Genomic DNA, 22,189 nt, shown 5'->3' with positions numbered 1-22,189 from the left:
AAAAAGTAATATTTTTTCATGGATGACCCAAATAAGAGATCCGTCTCACAAACTACGATCCGTGAGACCGTCTCACACAAATTTTTGTCTTAAAAACTGGACAAATTTTCTCAAAAAATGGGCAAATTTTATTTTAAAATCTAAACTTCTATACATATTATTAACCTAACATTCTTATTATAACTACACTAGTTTTGTATCATACTAATTTTTTTTAACATTAAAATCTTAAATTTGAGGATATTTTGAAATCAAGATTTAATTATAAAAAATTTTTTGATTAAAAAACATGACATAATAAATATGAAACTCAAATATTTACTTTGAACAAACCAATTACTATGATATAATCACATAAACATGTATTATACATAAAATTATATTTTATATTAAAACCTAATTTAGATTTAGTTTATATAATATTTCATAATTGCAAAACAAAAGGAAACAATTAGCGTAAGGATCAAAGGTAAATAAACATTTCAATTCTCATTCATTCATTCTTCTTCTTCCTCCTCCGAGATTTCTTGAATTTCAATTTCCCCATTTTCTGAAAATTCCTAAATACGATCAATGTTAATTGACAAAGCTCGAATTGAGCCGATCATTTCATGGTTCGTTACAGTTCATCCCCACGAAACCTCGGCGTTGATCTATTCTACCTCTTCTTTCTTCTTTGTGAGATTCCTTTGGTCTTGAATAGTCTACGATTGATTCTGTTGTCATGTTGCTAATTTTTAGTTTGATTATGCAGATTTTGAGTGCGTATTTTGTGGTTCTTCCATTACGCGATGAAGGGGCGATTTCATTAGGATTAGGGAATCTTCCAGGACTTTTTGTCGGGTCTTTGCTTCTCACTCTGGTTGCCGCCCCGGTTTCAACTCTTATTTTTTCATTGCCCAATCTCTCCAAAGGAAAGGTGTGAATTAATGAATTGAAAATGGAATTAGCAGGACTTGAATCAGTTTAAACAATGTTGTGATATAAAAGTTTTTGCTTTTATGTCATTTTGGATTGATGGCCTTTAAAGCTTTTTTTTCCATGATGCAAAATCAGAACGTGTTGCTGCTACGTGTGATTTGACAGTCGAAGGGTGTTCATATTATGGGCCTTTGGGATTGTTTGCTTGGTCTAGGATCTGAATTTCTCTTCTTTATTCACTATTTAAATGCAACTATTAAAATGATACCGTTCTTAACTCGACATAATAGTTTTCGAAGTCATTCTTTTCGCTCCTTTAAAGCATTTGGATGTCAAAATCTTGGATTAGGAACAGAGCAAAAACCTCCACTCAAAGTAAGTTTTTAGAAATGAAAAAAATCAATAATCTGTAACATGTAATGTTCCTTTGGTTTTATTGACTTCTTATTCCTCCATTTATCGAATTGGTTTGTTACCGATGTTTGGAAATTCTGTTTGCTTCAGGCCTTGGTCTTGATACACAGGTTTTTTAGTTTGTCTCTTGTTGTATTCTTCATTCTATGGGTTTTTTCTACTCCTGGAAGCTCACCATTCAGTTTCAAGGCAAGAGTTCAACACATAATCTAATACTTGACATTTCAGCTGTTGGGTTTTATGATTTCTCTCGTGGAATCATTTTGGAGTACCTGTTTTGTAGGGAATGCTTCTGGTGAACTCGACCATAAAGGAGGAGTTGAAGGTTACACTTACCGAAAGCCTTCCAGCTAGTTCAGCTAGCTGGGAAAGACAGGGATGGTTTTACATCACTGTGAGGATTTTCTTGTTCCTCTGGGTAAATTATGACTAGCTTTTTTCGTTAAAATTGAAGTGATACAAGTTAAATTTGCTCCTCGTATATTACATATACAAGTTATCCCTCGAGACTGATTTTCCTATCTCTCTTGATTTCTGCAGGTTGCTCTGCTTAATCTTATTACTATCTCTTCAACTTGGGCAAGAATAATCGATGTGATGGATAGCGAGGTCTGTATGCTGCCAGCCATATATTTGTATTTTCTATTTAATCCAATCTAACGGTTAATGAAGTGTTAAGATAGTTATGTTCAAATATTAAGTGAAAGTTAGAGCTCTGAAAGTGTTGGCATGACTTCCAAGTTTCACATAGATGCCTGGTCTCTATGCTGGTTTAATCTTGTACTATTAGGACACTTTATTTTGTACACTATTAACTCACTCGAATTCAGTCAGGTTCAAGATTGTTTGGATTTATTGGTGCTGGTGCTACGCTGGGGCAGCTGTTTGGTTCACTGTTTGCCACTGGAATGGCTTGGTTAGGCCCATGTATGTCTCATTAATGGTACCTTCTCTCATTTCTTTGTTTCCTCTCCAATTTCTTGTGACTTTAATTTGTTTTTAGATCTGCTCCTTTTTGCTGCACTTTTGTTGGAATTAGCTGCGCAGTCTTCAAAAGGAATTGACAAGCACATTTCCCAGAATCCAGAAGAGCTCATTCCCATCCGGTTATTTTTCTTTATCTTATTGTTCATTACTTATGATAAATTGAAATTATTTTCTTCGATCTAGTATTTCCCCAGTCAATCGAAAGATTTGTTACAAGCCACAATACAGTAATATTCATTTTCTCTTATATTATTAGGAGTGATATAAGTGAGGGGTACATGTGTTCTCTTTGTTGAATGAATAACATGTCTCGTTTTTGTGGGATGTGTCATGTCACTGGGGACTCTGCTGACAAATTCCTGATTTGGTAACGGCTAAAATAATGTCTCAAAAGATTTGAGCTAAAATCAAGTGTTGATGCTTAAATTCCTTGTAGTCCCTTATCATCTGTACCACTCAAACTAGATAAAAGAGCCGTGGACAAAAAAGAGGGCTTATTAATGTCTGTATCTCATCAAAGATAGTCAAAGGATTACATATTGATTTACATAAGAGGCTGAAAAATGCTGTCAGTCGTTAATCGTTATTTTGCAATACTACTTTTCCTTCATGCAATAAGCTTTAGGAAGTCAGTTTCCGAGGATTTCTGCGAAACAGAATATCTTATAATTACTTTCCCCACACATGCATTTGGCGAAGAACATAGATCCGAATAAATTTTTTTTTTTTTTCATATCTCGTTCTTGTATAGTATGGCTCTCCACTTGTATTATTGGGAGACTTCTTTTTGTTCTTTCATTTTTGTTCCTTCCAAGGCAACAAAAATTTCAGTCTACTGAATTGAACATGTGCATATCATTTGGACGAATTTTTTATTTCTTTCATCCTCAAGGCATATGGTTGGCTTTCAGCTTATTTACACTTCAACTATCTCAGATATGAATGAAGCTTCTCTTCCAAATTGCACGTCGGTTTATTTTCGATAACATTAAGCTTTGTAAATTAGGTCCATTGCATTACTACAAGTCTACAAGGTAAAAACATGAAGTTTCTGAAAGAATGCCTTGAGACAGAAGTTCATGCCACTGTCTCAGTGCTCTTGATCGATATGGAAAGGCTGGTTGAATACTTACTTTTTCGGGATATGAGTGTTGATAACAAACTTAATATTGTATATCTGATTGGATATAAACTTGATACAGATTGGCCATCCCTTCATTATATAAAATGTTTAAAATAACATAAGAAGTTTCTGTTCAAATTAATAATTTCGTATTTCTCAGACTTAAATAGGAGTTGAAATGATATACATTTGTTTCAGTAAGTTACATTTACTGTGAAAGAGTGATTTATTTTGAAACCAATTTAGACATTCTTAATGTTGTGGAAATAAGAATCAAATAATAGGAAAAGAGAGATATTATGGTCTGGTTTAGCTGGGAGGAAATAATATATTCAGACTATTAAAAGTTATCTTGAGTCACAGCATCATTTTAACATCTTCGAAAGTTCTAATTCTTTGTTTAATTGTTGTGGCTTGTAGAAATGCTGATACCGATGACGTGAGTGAGAACAGAGATCAAAGCGAATCTAATTTTAAAGCTTCTTCCAATTCTGCGGCGAGACCTCAAATCTGGCCTATATTAGAGGGACTTCAACTTATATTATCATCATCTTATTTATTACAAGTTGCATTATTCATGTGGCTAAGTGCAGTAGTCTCATCTTTCTTCTATTTCCAGGTGAGGAAACAATGACTTTGGACATTTTATTTATTTGTTTTGGCATGGTCTTTGAGAGGTTTCTATATTTTGTATGGTTCAAATATATCACACATTTAACCAAAATAACTGGAGCCTCCTTTTCAGATTTCATGTGGCATGGCCAGTAATTAAGTGTTTCTTAGTATGAAGTGAATTCGGTTTTTCATGGTTATGTGAATATATATTCACATCTTCACGTATTCTAATTACTATAATTGTGAAAGATACAAAATGGAGTTGTCATTCCAGTTACTGATATCTGTGTTGGTTACTTATTTAGACTTCTTATGTGACTGCAGAAAGTAACTGTCATTGCCAGTGCCGTGACGACTCCTGTTGGTAGGAGGCGATTGTTAGCACAAATCAATAGCTTCATTGCAGTTTTTATCCTTGCTGGGCAACTTACTTTAACGGTGTGGATAGATTCAGAATTTAATGTTTTTGGGCATAAGAATGTTCGTAGTAGCTGAAACCCTTTACATCTTATTTCTAAACTCATATTTAGATGGATTTATGCCGGAACTTTCGCTCTATTTTACTCAATTCCTTTTGTGTTATTTGCTTTCATTTGTCCACTTAAGGTCTTTGAGTATATTTACTTGTATCTGTTACAGGGCCGCATCCTTACCGTTGCTGGGGTCACCACAGCTATTTGTTCTTCACCAGTTGTTGGCTTCATGAATCTAATTGCTTTAGCTGTGTGGCCATCATGGATTGCAGTTGCCATCTCTGAAACCTCACGGAAGGTTGCTTTACATTTTTTCATTCAAATATTTCCATATGACCAGTAAAAAAAGTGTTTGAATCCTTAACTTAATTTTGTTCTCATGTAATAAAAGGCAAGCGGATTGAAGTTACCGTTTCATGCAAATTAAACTTTTGCTTCAGGTGGTTACATATGTTGTTACTAGGCCGGGAAGGGAGCTTCTTTTTACAGTTGTTTCACAGGATGAGAAGTATAAGGCGAAGGTGGGGAAAAAATTTACCGTTCTTATTTTTGATTCATGTTAAAAACTGCTACGGATTGCAGTGCATAGAAATTAAATGAATGAAGGTAATTATTCAGTAATTAGTAATATAATAATGATTTACGACTATCAAGATCATTCCCCATCCTCAAAACTTGAAGAGCATATATTCTCCTTTCTCATTCAGCACATGCTCTTTTGTAATTTAAATCAAATAGTTATTCAAATGCCATGTTTCAACCTCTGTGTAACAGATGTTAATGAGAATACTTGCTGCTTATACTATCGTTAGTAGAAGCCCACAAGGCATGCACCTAGGTTCAAGGCTCAATCCTGTGCCTTGACACAAATATGAGACACAACCCTTCAATGAAACATGTCTTAACCATGATCCCACAATCCTTGGTGTGCCTTGTGTTAAGCATACGGCTGAACATTGGGACAGGGAAAAAAAACGGAAATGCAAGACAATAATAGCATTCAGTCTTGGCTCATATACAAATGATTTGTTCTATTTCCATTTAATAGATTCCAAAGTATATTTTGGTTGTATGTGATGATGTTTTTTCAAGTCGTTAGATAAGATACATCATTCCTCTATGCTCCTCTCTTCAATAAAGGATGCCTTAACTTGCACATCGGGAATAGGTTGTCATATCCATCTGTGTTAGTGTGCCATGGCTTCTATTAACTTTTACTTACAAAAATTAAATAATCCACCCAAGGAAAGCTCCAAACAAATTTAAAACTGTGACGTTAACTCCGATATCAAATTTCTGATTGAGTGTAACCTTGTTCTCATCTCTTACTACATAAGTCACGGTGAACATGAAATTATAGGTATGCATTGATGTGATTGTTCAAAGGCTGGGAGATGCCACTGCTGCTGGGATGTATAAGCTGCTTTTCACAACACTACATGGCAAAGTCTCCACCGTCTCTCTCTATGCATTGCCTGTATGTATAGGTTTAAACGTCAATTTATAACTACTTATAAGTTGCACGGCCCTTTTAATTTTTCAAGTTAGAAAAGATTTCATGCTTACTTATGACTCTTTTATTAGGCATGTTGTATATGGATAGTGACAGCATACCACTTAGGACGCCAGCAAACAAGACTAGCTAAATACAGGGCGTCTCCACCACCAGAACCATCATAAAGATTATGTTTGTAGATTTCTTGATCAAGTAAAAATTCCTCAAAAGAGGAGATTGCTGCAAAAAATTTCAACTGCTGATCCTGGGCATGGCTACTGGTTCATGTTGTAAACTGCACAGAATATTATGATAATTGAAGTCAAAGTTAGAGCGTTCCCATAAATAGTATCATTTCATTTCATGGAAGATTCTTCTTGTTTGTCGTCCACTCACACACACAAATCAGAACTTCAAAAGGTTTTAACCACCCCTTGGTTAAATTTTGCAACCAGTTTTTGGCTGGAGTTTGTACAGTATATCAATTTCAAAATGCTTGGTTTGTCCTAAAGAATATGAATTATGAGCAACGCCTGAATGCCTTAGACACTCTCTCATATGACAGTCTCAGATGAACTGACAATGTCGCCCATTGTTCGTTTCCAAAGTGGCAAAGCATGTGCTAACCATAGCAGTCTTCAAATTCAAGTACACTTTAATAAATGCCTCCAGTTGTTGAAGCAAAGAATGTAAATCCCACAACAATTTGCTCTGATATTAATTTATTATGGCCCTGGCCTACCAGATAATGGATATTGTTAGGACGGTGAATGGACCGATCGACCCTAAGATCTTTAGATTTATTGGACTTTCTTTCTTGTTTGCCTATTTTCAAACTTTAAGAGAGAACTCATGAACTAAGGACAACCCACTTGAGGATTGAATCAATTTGAAAATAATATTCAAGCTGTCATTTTATTCAGAGTTACTCCCTCTAAACACAGAATAATTGTTCCTAACTTGACAATTAGTCATCAGAAAATTCTGCAGAGATTATCTTGACCATCATCTCAAATGGGATACTGACGTGTTAACTTTTTATTAGAAAAAAATAAAATAAAAATCCGCACACTCCCTAACCTAATCATTATCTGACATGGAAATAATGATGAACCATCTTTTATTTGAAAAATAAATATACCGACTCTTAGTCAATCAATAGATAGAGTTCCATCCCCTTGTGCCAGCCATGTGCACAGTACCGTTTCCCAGTATCAATGCTCGTTTGCCGAACCATTTTGCTGTTTCTTTGGACCCATATGGATACCAGTATTCTAAAGAAAGCTTTCAGAACCTTACAAAGTCATGTAGATGGTTCTTTGTTGGGATTGAGCATAATCTTTGCTTTTCATAGCACATTCTATGATCTCTAACCAACATGTATTGTAAAGAGACAAATCTAGGATGAAATGTAATTAATATGGCTAAACTGCTGGTATTCGTACAACTGAAATTCTTTAAACATTAAAATACAACTAAGATTATTCCATCCGGTATTGTACTGAAATCTTGAATGGATACCAAGCTTACAGAAAAAGTTTCGCCAAAGTAGTCAAGTTTCACGAAGGGCAAGCACACGGTCTTGGATTAGCTTTCTTTCCCAGTCTGCTATACCTTCAAATGCAAATTCTGGCAAACTCTCAAAGGGTTCCTTCGAAGGATCATTTTTAGCCAAATCATATGTTGCTCCACGAATAGCTCTTTTCTTTGGTCCACAAGGTCTCTTCGAGGTAAGTGTATCATAAGCTGTATTCAACTGCACAATAATATACCATCTTCACAAAACAATGATTTTTCATGAGCTTGAATGATTTCTTCACAGCAAAAAGAAGAATGTTAAAAGACGTGTCTCACATTCATATCGCAGAACCAATACATGTAAGCAATGACAACAGCTGGTGCCCTCCCCAAACCAGCAGTACAGTGCACATATACTCTGCCGTTTCCTTCGGAAATCGCCCACTCCAACAAGGAAACGGCTTTGGGTAATCCAAGTCTCAAAGACTCTGGATCAAAATCTTTTGCCTGCAAATATAATATGAGTTGCTTTATTTAATCTCTAAATTAAAACTAATTCCATTTCAATATGACAGATTCTGATTCCTAGACATAAATTTAACAATTAAAGAACATATGATAGAAAACTCATGTCAAGTGCATATGATAACAACAAACAAGATTAGCTTACAGGCCTTCTCATGTGACGAATTCCAAGCTTCGTGCTCCGTTTTATGATAGATTGCAGGTCAATTCCCCAGTACTCAATGTCTCCGTCTTGTTGCAAGTTGAGAATGTATCCCACCTTTTGTTCTTCTTTCAAATGATCGATGTCCTCAGCTTTCTGAGGTTGTGACCCGACGATAACATCATCAGTTATCAATGTATAGTTCATGCCTGATGCTATACTTCTTGTCAGATACCATGCTAAACCTCAATATTATCAAATATTAGCAAAACTAAATCCCATTACATTCTAACAACTGGCAGTTGCCATAAACTGAACCAGATGCAGAACCTTGCAAAAAAATGTACTCTCGAGTTTCTTTTCCATAGACATGAGAAATATAAACAATCAAAATCTGCCCACGTGATACAGTGATTTAAAAGGTAATTATCAATCAAATCATTATTCGAAAAGCCGGGCTGCTTATGTTACAAACTTTAAGTTGGAGGAAAATATTCTTTAGAAATTGAAGTTAACAACCCCTACTCCAAAATGTTTGATACGCCTGATTGATGCATATACTTCGGCATTTTTTCTTCATAATTCCCATGAGATAAAAGGGTAAACTAATCTCATTCCATAAAATCGATAAATTCATGAATACGTAGATATTACTGTTGATTCAAGATTTCATAAATGGATATCCAAAAAGCTTCAATAATGAACATACATTGTTTAAGCTTCTTTCACTTAAAGTTGAGTTACCAAATCTTATGTTCACATCCCTACAAGCGCAATTTACTCCCCAAGAGAGCATTTTACAGAACTTCAAGAACATCGCAGAGCACAAATTATCTGAACTTCAGAAAAGAAAGTCACACAATCCCAGTAAAGATTTTTCACATCCCAATAAAAACAACTTCATGGACTTAATAAATAGTTAAGCAAGCAAAAAAGAAAACCTGACCAAGATCGTGATGATATTCATATGGGTTCCTCATCAATGTCTTCATGGCCGTATTATAGTCCTCCATTTTGTTCTTAGAGGTGATTCTTGGCACCATTCGGCTTGGTTGATTTGATTCAGTTTCATTCCCGGAAAATTTACAAAACATACAGGGAAATTTGATGAAACATGATGTAAATTTCGACTTGTTCTTGTTGGAAGTGATTTGTAATGGAGGTCTGGAGAACAAACAGGTGTTGATTACACCTGCCATTGACGTATGATCTTCTGATGCCTTTCTGTGTAGCTTTTCAATGTTCTCGAACTTCTTCTGACTCGTGCGTCATCAACTGTTCCACTTTTGGTCCCAATTTTTTTTTTCTTTCTGAAATTACTCAAGTTTTTTAGAATATACGATTCTAAAAAGTATATAATTGGTCCCAAAAATTTCATTTGTTTTTGTTTTGAAATTTTGAATCTAAAAAGTATATCAGTGACACATAAATTTGCTATTCAATTATAACAATCAATTTAATAATAAAACATATTTAAAAGCAAAATATCAAATAAAAAATTTCTCTTTTCTTCCAATGTTTTTTTAAAAAATTAATAAACAGAATATTTTAAATATCACAAAGTACAAACCACCAATACATTTTAATTGGGCTGGTTGGTTAAAAACCGACACAATTTATTGGATGTTATTAGGCCAAGAGGCCTTTGGTTCCTTTGTTTTCGGATTTCATGGGTTCGTGTGGATTCAAATCCAAGCATCTCCCCTTATCATGAAATATTTATGCCAATGCACCATAGATAAAGTGGTTGACCCCATTTTGAATGTACAGAATATGGATGTGATGTGATATATTTGAATTGTAACCTAAGTTAAAAAACAAAATCAAACTAGTTTAATTTAGACCAAATTATGTGATTTTAAAATGTGAAGTTTGACAAAAACTTGTATATTGAATGAGTGTATGAAACAGAACCGGGACAAATGGCACAAACAAGCCCTTGAAGTTATTACATACACGTCTATAATGTAGAGCTTCTGCACAGCCTCTCAACTGATCGAACAAAAATAAATACAAATACATTTTCCACGTGAATGCTTCTGAATCTTTGACATATAAATATGCTCTGTATCTCAGTGGTTTCTTCTTAGCATATTTGAGTAAATTGCTCAAATTACTGCCGAAAAACTAAGTCAGCATGTTAAGCAGACTTTATGTCAATTCTATAACATCAATGCAACTCTGATAGTTTGATACTAGTCCATTTATAATGCTGCCTATTTTGCAGAAATCAACAAGGAAGCGATGGAAGTATCTGGCTTGTACAGACTGAAACAAAGACCAGGACATGAGCCAAGAACTTGAAGTACCAGACACAGTTCTGTGATTTTGGGTTTCAAAAACTGCAAGATCGAAAGCGTTAGATGAGGACAGATGCAAATTTTACAAGAAGTAAATGAATGCTCCAAGTTCAGGTAAAAATGGAAGTTATAGATCCGTGTTGTTGTTGAAAATGAATAAAATTAAAAATTAAATTTGAAGCAACATAAATTCCATATGCAGTCAATTGAAAACGAAAGACTAATATCCCGGCTTTGGATCAAATTTAGGTATACTGACGATTACCAAAGGGAGTTACAGAACTTGGGAAGAACACTCCTGCTTTTTTCGCTAAAAGCTAACACAATCTCAAGGAATGGTACAATAAAGTTCAAATGTTCAAACAAGAAATGCGAGACAATGATTGACAGCTTTGTAAATTACATGCATTTTCTATTCACACCTTTTATGAATTCACCAAGCAAAAGCAGCTAACACACATCATAGGGCTTTTCATGGGTGGCAAAAGATTTTGTACATCTTGTTTGAACCACATACATGCCAAACAAACCAAAAACAACTGAAAGGTTTTGCACATACCCATCATCCACTACTTGTATCCAACTTGTAACAGCAAATGCCTATAGCTACGGCCTCGTATACTGCGCTGCCAGTGGTACTGGAACTTATTCTTGAAGCTCAGGCTCATGCGTTCTTGAACCATCCTGCAGCACTTACCCAATGTCAGTACACAGTTCCCTTCACCTTCTTAACTAATTTCAACATTTCTTACCATCTAACAAGGCATCTCTCAATACCACGGGAAACTGGACGAATGAAGGATGGATCTCGCTGGGCATACAGTAAACCGACCTAAGAACAGAAAAATTCCATTAACATCTGTCAAACAGCTTGACTTGAATCAAGAGTATTACATTTCTGTATAAACGAGTACAATATAAGGATCAGCATCCACAATTTATTTTCACAGTCTCCATTTCCCCTTTCTCAACGCTGCTTTTGCAAATTCACCTCATCCAATCTTTCTGTATATTTTTTCTTTTTTCTAATTTTCAGTAAAAAAAGTTTTACGAGTGCAGGAAGTTTGAGAGAGAGCAGTAGAAAGACGATGTACTGCCTAAGCAAAGGCAAATCAATCGAGCTACAGTACCTCCAGCATCGCAACAGCAGAGGGATCATCAAATATCTCAAGGCTGCAATCTGCAAGATAGTTAACCTGCATTTGTGAAGGAAAATTTTCAAACGGAAAGAAAGGATAAATCTAATTGAACCAAGTTGATGTCCATTTCTTTAAAAGCTAGCATTGACTGAAGAAGGTTTTGTGATTGAGTCAATGCTTATATGGATGCAGTAACTATTTAGCATCCTATGGAAATGCAATATCAAATGCAAAAAAATTGCAATATGCAATTTCGTAGTTGAAAGCAAGCAGCATCACAAATTCAAAAGATTTAAATACCCCAAACTCTGCATTAACTAGAGATTGAACAAAGTCCATCAACTGAACTTTGGCCCATGAACTGACATTTCCAGTTTTGGGGGGATGCCTCCATGGTGCACCAAATCGCAATTTATCTTTCGGGATTTTTCCACTTTGTGCATCAACAGCAAACTTTTCCAGGTGCAGCAAAGCTTTATGCATTGCAGGATTAACCACATTTACCTGTAATACACAAGTTAGGTTGGCATAAAAAGACACAAAAAGTCCACTAAAAATTTATTTTACAACACATTTTCATTTTTTTCCCACCTTCTAACAAATACTTCACAATTTTCTTCATAAAATAAAAGAATTACTGACACATGAGTCAAGAAAACATATATTTGGTGTTTTTGAAAATTGAAAATTGAGGGAATGAGAGTATTTTACCATATGTATATCTAATCATAGTGACACCCAAGAATTACCATAACAATGTAACCACCAAGTGTATATTTTCTTGATTTATGTTTCATTTATTCATAATTTGTAGCAATTAGTATCACAGAGAAATGGAGAAGGGCCCCACATAGAAATTGATATAAGAAAATCATATCCAGGTAGAGGCAAGCAACATTGCAATACTCAAAAAAAAGATGAAAATTAACGTAACGAGAATCAAAAGAAGAAAAAAAAGAAAAAAATGGAACTAAAAATCATGTTTATTAGGTATCCACCTGTAAATAAGCCAAATATACATCCACGAGGTCTTCAAATGTGCTTCCCTTGTCACTCATCAGCCTGTCATTAAAAGAGTACACTCATTTGCCATGACATGTAAAAGGTAAAATGTTTTCAGCAACTGTGTGCACAAAAAGTAGAAATTATCTTTTATATTTTTCAAGATTTCAGGAAAGATCCGTTCAATATTCAACCACTAGTTTAATAACATCTCAAATCTCAATAGACATTCTAGCAAACCCGAATCAGAGCCATTATAGCAATCACTTGGATGATTTAGCAAACAAAAAGGCTAAAACAAACAGGGGCGGAGTCAGGATCTTGGTTCAGGGTAGGCAACCATATATTATAATTAATAAAGCAAAAAAGAGAGCAATAATTAATCGACAGCTAAAAATAATGTGTCATAAAGTTTGAACACAAGTTACGCACAGTCAATAGAATTGATAATTGATGAAAAAACGTCAGAAAAATGAGGAACAACGATGTGTACAAAATCCGAAATCAAAACAAAATATGATATAAAATATATGTTCGAAAAATAAGCATTAATTCATTATCGATTGGAAAAAGCATAAAATTATAAAACAATAGAATGATTGACAAACATTGAACGAAACAACGAACCTAAAATTTGGTAATAGTTTGGATTTTTTTAGAGATTATGAAAGATTAAGCAGTAATGAAAATGAATTGGAATGATTGTTACTCAAACTATATGACGTTTGTGACTCGAGAAAAAAAACACATACAGAAGGCTATATAGAGTGTATACTAAGATACTAATAACAAGTAAAAAATTGAGTCTAAAATTTGGGTCTACAAATTATTAAAAGAAAATTGGATCACTATAGACAGCTAAACATATAATAATAACATATATAAATTAAAAATTTAGACATAATAAATATATATATATATATATATATATATATAAACATATAAAAAAAATTTGGCCCAGTGTAGGCAACAGCCCACACTGGGCATATGCTGGCTCCGCCCATGAAAACAAAGATTATCTTTCAGACAAAATCAAGGGTGACAGAAAACGACATGATGAGGTAATCGGATAGTGAAGAAAAGGCAGTGGATGAGGGAACTCAAAAGAAGACAACCACATAGAGAGGGAGAGAGAGAGAGCATAAGATCCATCGACAATACTTACGTGTGGTAGTAATCGGATAGCTTGAGCGCATAAACCTCAAAAAGATGCCGTGGATGTGTCCCGAGTACCTCAACAACTAAATCCAACTGTAAGTTGAATAAGAAATGTAAATATATATACGCCAGCCCAAATCACTAGTAAATATGTCAGGGCCTATGCAGCATGTATTTATGATTGTGCTGGGGTGTAAAGTGTATGTAAGGTTGCCAGTTGGGCATCGTTGACGAATATGTTTGCAGATTTCAACTGTTTAAGGCTTGCCCGTATTTAAGGCTGTTGAAGGTCTGCATCTAAGACCTGGTTTGATTCATGGATAAAGGAAATAATATATAATATTGGCAAAAGTCAAGAATGGTATCTGCACACAATCAACCAAATCAATTTGTATCTTCTTTCTAAATATAATTAATGGGACGAAAATTAACGTTTCCGCTTTCTCCAGCAACTATCCAATTTTTTTTTTCAAGATTTTACCCTAATAAGCTACTCAAGTGAAATATACCTAGATGCTACATAGTTCTGGTGCCTTCATGATTTTACAGTCTGGTTTTTTATGTTAAGAAACTAGTGCTAGTACTTGCAAACTATTTCAATTAAATTTCTTACTACAGAAACAAAACTACTTGCTAAAAATAAGTAGTCCAAAAGTTCGATTTTTATATGAAATGACTTAACTCTTCAAACACAAGATAAACAATCTAAAGGAATTAATACAATTAAGCAGCTGGCCAAATAAAGGGCAGGCATCTGACAATGGGCAAGTAAAAAAGAATCTGAACTAAGTATGGGACATCACTTATCATGCAATGGTACATCATATTTACTTTAAGGGTCATATTTTCTTCATTGAGTTATACCTCAGACTGACTAAAATAGTCGCCGACCATATGCATTTTTGCTGCTGCTCGACTCCATTCAAATGTCTGAAATTAATGTGGCACACGCCCAAATAATTCAAATTAGACAGCTACTTTACAAAACCATATTTACACAAAAAAATTAATGTTGTCAAAAAGAGCCAAATAAATATCTACAATAAAACGTATCTTAAATAAGATGCTTTGCTTTTAATTTAATACGTCAAAATATAAAATGTTCCACTTTCTAAAATGATTATTTTCTTTTTCAAAAGTACTACTCAAAAGTTGTGATGTTTCCATCACCAACCCCCATAGTCCAGCAGCTACTTTCAAAGAGAAAAAGGATGACCAAAACTTCAGTTTAACTCTCATTTAAAACTCACATATATTTGAATTAAGCAACTAGAATTGGGATGAGTGACTGTTGTAACAATAGTATTACCTATCTCAATTAGTTCAACACTCAAGATGCTTTCGTGTCTCATATGTTTTGTAAATAAAACCACACTCATGATTTTTCTCTCAAATTGAAGAAAACTGGTAACCTCAGGACAAAAATATGCCAACTTTCAAAGTACTCATTGCGCACTGTTGTCTAGTTATATATCCACTCCAACTTAAAAGTTAAATATACACTGGTCACCGAAGACCTGTTACTTTAATTGGCATTGCCAAAATGTATAAAGAACTTGCAATTACTGAATACATGAGAAGTGGTACAATGATCTACTTACATCAGCCTCGAGCCTTTTGAAAATATTTTCCCTAAAATTTTATTTACTCTTTTTAGCTTCGAAACCATATTAGTCTAAATAATAAAAAAATCAAGGGACATGTTTTCACCCCAATAAGCATTTTCACACCATGCCTTAAGTTTTCTACTCTTTTTCATTATGTTCATTCTGTTCATACAGGTCGTAATGTAAGTTTTCTACTCAATTTGTAGATAACTGTTTTTTTTTTTTTACATTTAACTTCATGTTTTCTTATGCTGAAGGAATCTGCATTAAACCACGTAAGTTTTCAACTGCATCAACATGTGAATTCCCAGGTTAATTACATCATAAATCATAAAACCACAGAAATGAAACAAACAAATTTTCATCAAGCCACTCAATTGATACAAAATTTTCAACCGAGCAGTTTAATTTTAGAAACCTAATGTAATAATGAGAACAAAAACAAAAACAAAAACAAAAACTAAAAAAAATACAAAGAGAGGGGCGGGAGGAAGTGAAGGCTACCTCCCGTGAGATGAAAACATCCGGATATCCAAAATCCATAAAGGCCCGGTATGAATAGTAGCTGTCAAGTTATTTTACAAATCTTATTATCAAGAATGACAACAATGTACAAAGAATTTCTGGGCAGAAGGAAAAAAATCTTGATTAGAAAAAAGAAATGGAATGGCAGAGTAGTGATATTCTTAAATATAAATCAAAGTAGAAATTCAGTTACAATTATTAACAGATGGATGGATGGGTTCTCAATTTGCGGAGCAGGATCTCATTCAGCATTGTTTTTTTGTTGAATTTAAATTGTGAAAAGAAAGAGAGCACACAAAAAAATTAAGTGAGAAGAGAGTGAAAAGAAAGTGAGAATGCAAAAAAATTACATGGTTTGATCTTTAGGCATACATTTCAAATCAATGACTCAAACTACTACAACTCTTTCATTTTCTTCTCTTGGTTCAGAGTCAAATCATTAGCTCTTTTAACAAGTGAGAATATCTTGAGTAAATCAAACGATGGGAAAATCATTCCAACTAAATCACAATAAAACAAATAGCAGGTTTATCAGAATTCTGTGATTCAGACAAATCGAAATGGATTTCCAACATTATCCTGAACACAGACATGAATTGAAAATTGTCCAACTTAAATGAAAGAGTTTTTAGAAAAACCTTGAATTCCAAACTACACACAGCTAATCACCAGCACGCTAGCAGAAATACAAGTTAGCAGAAATAGAACAGAATGGCACAAGATATTTTATCATAATGTATGCCTCAAACGTCATTTTAACACGTGAATCACATAGAATGAATATCATGCAATAGAAAAACAGAAAAGGAACAGGTTCCATAAAACTGCTTTTGATACCAAGCTAAATTTATTGGAATGAGGTAAATGCACAACGCATAAAAATATAGATTTTGCAGCATTCAACATGAGACCAATCATTACACGAAATATCATTTCAAGAAGAAGAATCATTTTCAGAAAGGCATGAAAAAGAATTGAAGAGAGTGTTGGTTTTGTAGTTTGTTAGAAAGGGAAACATTACGGTGTCTTGAATTGCAAAAGTTGGAAGCTAACATCATTTATTGACGGGACACTGGCTGTTCCCTTGTTTTTGGCTTCTGAATTCTCTAGCATAAGAAAATCAGTACATATTTACCCACACATTCCTTGCCCTACATGGTTATGTCTTCAGGTAGGTAAAATTTGGTCTTTCACTTTTGGGAGGAAACTTGGATGAAGGAGATAATCTTGCCTCAACCATATATTTTTCCAGTACCATCTGTATCTATAGTGCTCTTATTTTCTAGTTTCCTAAACAAAAAAAGCCATTTCTATGACTTTGTGACATTTCACATGCCTCGGATATACTTTCCTTCAGTTCTCCACATGGTAAGAATTTTATCTCATTAACTCATGTATATTCTGTAAATTATGTTGGGGCAATTAGGAACGGAACTGCATATGCACTTCTTATATTCTCAACACTTACATAATTGCTTGTTTGCTTCTGTTATGCCTACATCTATGAAGATTTTTCCTGTATCATATCTTGGGGCATTGGAACTGGTAAGTCTTTGACGACTGGATCTTCAAAATATTATGCTGAGGTGGATTTTCTACATACCTATACCTTCAAAATCTGTAAGTGAGAACCTTGGTCGTCAAAGATTATATATCTTCCTATGCATTAAAATAAAGTTTTCTTCATTAAAAAACTCAATAAAAATCAATCCTGATTTCATCCAAAGGTCTGAATCATTCATTACTCTCCAAAAGGCGAGTATAAAAGATCATCAACGTGATAATGTTTGGACAGCCCAGCTAATCAATTACTTTAGGTGAATCTGTGTTTTAATGCTTCACCAAATAAACACCCATCAATTAGGCAACTGGGACTCTACTTTTACATCTCAGGTCGCGTCTCCAACAAAATTGTTAGCATAGAAAAGTAAGTAATCACGGTCTATCTGAGCACCAGAGTAGCTAAATGGGGAGATTATTTGAGTATTAAGTCAAACGAGAATATTTGGGGCTTCCAGTTAGGGGTGTCAATTTGGGTGGGTCAGGTTGATCAATAGTACTATTCAAAATTTGCTCAACCCGAACCCGAGCCAATCCGAAAACTATCAACCCGAACCTGAACTCGATTAACCCTTATAACCCGTTTTGGAATTTTTTAAAGAAAATTAAAAAAATTCAAAAAAAGAAATTTAATTTAAACAGATAATAACAAAATCTCTCTCATATATATGATTTAAATTTGAAAGTCTAATCGTAGAAAAATAAAGTATATTTACTAAATCGAATAAACAATTATTTAAAAAAAATGTTCAAAAAAGATATTAAATTATGAAAATTTATGATATAAATATACAATTAATATTTTTTCAAACATACAATATATGAAAATGTAGGCAATATTTATTAATTATATATATTTTTAAAATAAAATTTTCGGGTCAACCCAACCCAACCCGATCATTATTTTCGGTCAGCTATCGGGTCCAACCCGATCTGACCCGAACCCGAAAACTCCAAACCTAAACCTGATTTTTTCGTGTATATAGGTCGTGTCTAATTTTGACACCCCTACTTCCAGTTGCTACATTCCAAGCGCGGACACAAATATGTATATAAATAATATGCGCATTTGCGTTAGTTACATTCATAATGCCACCTATGCCAGGTACGGGAGTTAGCATGGATCCTTACCATTATACACACTAAACAATTTTGGAAGTTCTGAATTGAGTGTATGGAGTTTTAACGGTAATGAACAGGAAATCAAGTGTCAAACTACTGATTTAATGCCTTAAGACGCCATTATAAATTATGATCAGCATTCTGATGTAGGAAACCTATAAGCCTGGTTACATAAGACACCTTCAATTTTCTTCTTGTAGTTATTTCACCTCAGACAACCAAAATCACAGTTTCCTACAAAATGGTTCATACTGAAAGAGAATACTAAAAATTCCAATATATTCGGTGCAGTAAGACAGAATATATAGATTAATTATCATTCTTAATATTTCTGAATAGTAACTAACAAGCACTGGAAAGAAATTTCCCTCATTTTATTAAAGCATACCACCAAAACAATCTGCATTAAAAGCACTATAGCATTGTACAATAATATGTTCGAAGACTCTTCCTAACAGGGACAACAAAATACAGAGCACAAAAAATGTCGAAAGAAAATGTATCTGATTGAGAAACCATCTATGTGTCAAGCAACACTTCAAGTTCAAACAGCAAAGGAATAGAATAATTACCTATCAGATGATACAAAAAGAACCGGAAGACATGTCTCATTTGCACCCAAAGCTATAATTCTCCAAATCAAACTATCATGGTACATGGATCCGCATATTGTTGCATCATCCATTACAACAGCATTCTTCAGAACCTCGATGTTATTTATCACCAGCTTTGGCTACTTAATTTCACAATATCCAAAAAAACGAAAGAGAGAAGAATGAGAATGAAAAGAAAGGGGCAGAGCAACAAAACACTATGCAACTTCACTCATAACAATCATACAAAAGTGTCACTGCTTGATGGTTTCATAATTTAGAATCCACTTAAGCATGTGAGTCTCATTTCAACCATTCATGGCAAACACCCTCTTATAAGAGGTAGCTAGACTCCAATAAATTGGAAGATAATACTTCGAGTATAAAAATCATATACTGACTTCCGACAGAGACCAATTATTTCTCAAGAAAATATACAATCCGATCAAATGAATCAAAGTCAAAAGACTTCTAATTCACAGTTTCATTGATACAAGGCTTTTTTAACAAATAACATTGAAATTAACCTTTGCAGGCAATCTCCTCTTCCCTTTCTTGTTTCGTTTTGGACGCAAACTTGCTTACTCAATGGAAAACACAACTGATACACCGAGTCAATTCATGAAATCAAAATCTGGAATTTTCTGCTAATTACCTGAAAATAGTCCATTTCAGCAGCTAAAGACAATAACTCCAGCAATAAACAAGGCCAATCAGTGGCTGAATTCGCTAACGACCGTGAAAACCCACCCTTACTGTTCAAATCTCGAATTGCATTCACCCTCCACTTTGCTTGAGCCTTGATAACCTCTTTCGCCAACTTCAATGCAGCCATCGCCTCCTTGTAATATGATCCCTCCTCCACATTAATGGAAGCATCAAAGTCCCCATTCATCTCCTGCTCACTAAGTCCAGCAGATAATTTAAAAACTGCACTATCCCACAAATGTGATGTAGTAACCCTGTTCTTATTTCTTACAGCCACTCTGTAATTCACAGCATCACCTTTGAGATTCAAAATTCGATTGAGGGCAGTGGTTGGACTGTGCCATTTTGTGAGAATGGTGAATATTTGCTGGGAGCTGATGGTCCCAAGCTGAATGGCCTTTTGAGTCATGGATTCCAGACAGTTTTCAAGCTGAGCCTTCAATGTTACAAGTTTAGGTGCTGGACAAATGGACCATGAGGTCCATGGAAATGATTGACCTTGCTTTGGATGGTGATCTTCAACTGACTCCGCAAAGTCGATATAGCCAGTAATGTGAGGACTTGTGTTCCATTTATCAAGCAGACCTGTCAAAGACACCAAAATGTATAATGATTAGAAGGAACAGTACCAATCAACATTAATTCTACGGATTATTTCCCATGGTAGGAGGTGCCATATTTATGACCTTACAAAGTACTTGAAGTATGCAGCATGGGAAATATGATAATATATCATACCAGGAATTCATTGTTTGTCCACCATTCAAGTTACACAAACCCATTAACACATTAGCCTTGATCTTCTGCAATTGGTAGCAAAATGAACAGATTGTACTATTTTATTATGATCAATCATAACTCAGTGAATCTTCATATGACTGCTGTATTCTCCAAACTTCAGGAATATATATAATTGAGTGATGAAATTCATTATTACTTTTTAAAATTTCAGCTACAGATTATTGATAATTTCTTTTATTCAATACCTTCATCATTATTAACCTACATTTCGTTAAGAATCATCGCTCTAACCTTGGCAGAGTTAAAAATATTCTCTGAAAGGCAGAAGTTTGATTTTTATCTGTTTCTCCCTGTGTCACATCCAAAACCAAACAGCAAAGTAGAAAGAAGAAACAAGCAACAAATTAGTCATTGAAATGGCTTCCGATCAGAGTCCTCATATCACCAGAAACCCCCACAAAAAACGGAAAAACTTCATAAAACACCCATTACCAGCGCCCGGATACACCTCTCGTGATTTTCACCCTCTTTCACAAAATCCCATAATAATAAAAGAAGCCCTACTCATTCATCAAAATTCAAGTAAATAAATGTACACAGATCGATAGAAAATGGCTTGTTTGTGACTTACGTTCCAGGATCAGCGTGGTTTTGCCGACCCCACGAGGGCCGTGAAGGATGAGGGGCTGAGGCACTCGGTGATGCTGCATGTGGTTGTTGAGGATGGTCTCCAACAGAGGTCTTGGGATGATTCGCCATGCCCTGTTCCGCACCATAGATATCTACTCTGCAATTGCCCAGCTTGAAGGAGGGTAGCTGCTTAAACACTTTCAGTAAGCCCTTTCTATTAAAAAAAATCCATAATTATTTAATTTAATCAATTATCAATTATATATATATATATATTAAAAAAATTCCATAACTATTTAATTTAATCAATTATCAATTATATATATATATATATATATATATATATATATATATATATATATATATATCTATCTCAGTAAGCCCTTTCTATTAAAAAAATTCCATAATTATATATATATCAGTAAGCCCTTTCTATTAAAAAAAATCCATAATTATTTAATTTAATCAATTTTATATATATATATATAAAAAAAATTCTCTCAACATATTTCGAGTGTCTATAAATAGCCCAACAACACGGTGTACATTATATATATATATATATATATATATATATATATATATATATAATTCTGATATACACCGCGTTGTTGGGCTATATATATATATATATATATATATATATATATATATATATATATATATATATATATATATATAGCCCAACAACGCGGTGTATATCAGAATTATATATATATATATATATATATATATATATATATATATATATATATATATATATATATATATATATATATATATATATATATATATATAATTCTGATATAATGTACACCGCGTTGTTGGGCTATTTATAGACACTCGAAACATCTTGAGAGAATTTAATGTCGAGTGTTTCATGAACCTCGG

At 34.0% G+C, this 22,189-nt stretch overlaps 3 protein-coding genes across 7 annotated transcripts; 1 reads left to right on the top strand and 2 right to left on the bottom strand.

Moving 5' to 3' along the window:
• The first annotated feature begins 450 nt into the window (after positions 1-450).
• On the top strand, positions 451-6,509 carry LOC140825294 (uncharacterized). 3 transcript variants are annotated; one of them, XM_073186990.1, is made up of 13 exons: positions 451-678; positions 755-919; positions 1,426-1,524; positions 1,619-1,753; positions 1,876-1,944; positions 2,166-2,262; positions 2,375-2,441; positions 3,866-4,064; positions 4,385-4,498; positions 4,700-4,831; positions 4,974-5,054; positions 5,894-6,010; positions 6,118-6,509. In XM_073186990.1, the coding sequence occupies exons 1-13, from the start codon at positions 574-576 to the stop codon at positions 6,211-6,213; spliced, it is 1,476 nt and encodes a 491-aa protein (XP_073043091.1). In that variant the 5' UTR covers positions 451-573; the 3' UTR covers positions 6,214-6,509. The 3 variants fall into 3 exon arrangements, with proteins under 3 accessions (XP_073043091.1, XP_073043083.1, XP_073043100.1); XM_073186982.1 differs by having other exon boundaries at positions 2,339-2,441; positions 6,118-6,506; XM_073186999.1 differs by lacking the exons at positions 451-678; positions 755-919 and adding an exon at positions 1,256-1,296 and having other exon boundaries at positions 2,339-2,441; positions 6,118-6,503.
• A 919-nt stretch (positions 6,510-7,428) lies between these two features.
• LOC140825283 (phosphoglucan phosphatase LSF2, chloroplastic) lies at positions 7,429-9,543 on the bottom strand. 2 transcript variants are annotated; one of them, XM_073186970.1, is made up of 4 exons: positions 9,155-9,543; positions 8,217-8,369; positions 7,883-8,053; positions 7,429-7,784 (listed from the first exon to the last, which is right to left on the bottom strand). In XM_073186970.1, the coding sequence occupies exons 1-4, from the start codon at positions 9,410-9,412 to the stop codon at positions 7,581-7,583; spliced, it is 786 nt and encodes a 261-aa protein (XP_073043071.1). In that variant the 5' UTR covers positions 9,413-9,543; the 3' UTR covers positions 7,429-7,580. The 2 variants fall into 2 exon arrangements, with proteins under 2 accessions (XP_073043071.1, XP_073043062.1); XM_073186961.1 differs by having other exon boundaries at positions 8,217-8,422; positions 9,160-9,540.
• Positions 9,544-10,116: 573 nt separating this feature from the next.
• LOC140825268 (uncharacterized) lies at positions 10,117-21,513 on the bottom strand. 2 transcript variants are annotated; one of them, XM_073186949.1, is made up of 12 exons: positions 21,300-21,513; positions 19,875-20,512; positions 19,199-19,359; positions 15,924-15,984; positions 14,677-14,742; positions 13,820-13,905; positions 12,651-12,714; positions 11,953-12,156; positions 11,644-11,709; positions 11,266-11,345; positions 11,073-11,197; positions 10,117-10,323 (listed from the first exon to the last, which is right to left on the bottom strand). In XM_073186949.1, the coding sequence occupies exons 1-11, from the start codon at positions 21,442-21,444 to the stop codon at positions 11,083-11,085; spliced, it is 1,686 nt and encodes a 561-aa protein (XP_073043050.1). In that variant the 5' UTR covers positions 21,445-21,513; the 3' UTR covers positions 10,117-10,323; positions 11,073-11,082. The 2 variants fall into 2 exon arrangements, with proteins under 2 accessions (XP_073043050.1, XP_073043041.1); XM_073186940.1 differs by having other exon boundaries at positions 10,221-10,555.
• Between the last annotated feature and the right edge of the window lie 676 nt (positions 21,514-22,189).

Source organism: Primulina eburnea, chromosome 1, assembly GCF_022965805.1.
Source record: "Primulina eburnea isolate SZY01 chromosome 1, ASM2296580v1, whole genome shotgun sequence".
NCBI classification, from domain to species: domain Eukaryota; kingdom Viridiplantae; phylum Streptophyta; class Magnoliopsida; order Lamiales; family Gesneriaceae; genus Primulina; species Primulina eburnea.
Note: the sequence above shows the minus strand (reverse complement) of the source record. Positions and strands in the feature narration are given on the sequence as shown.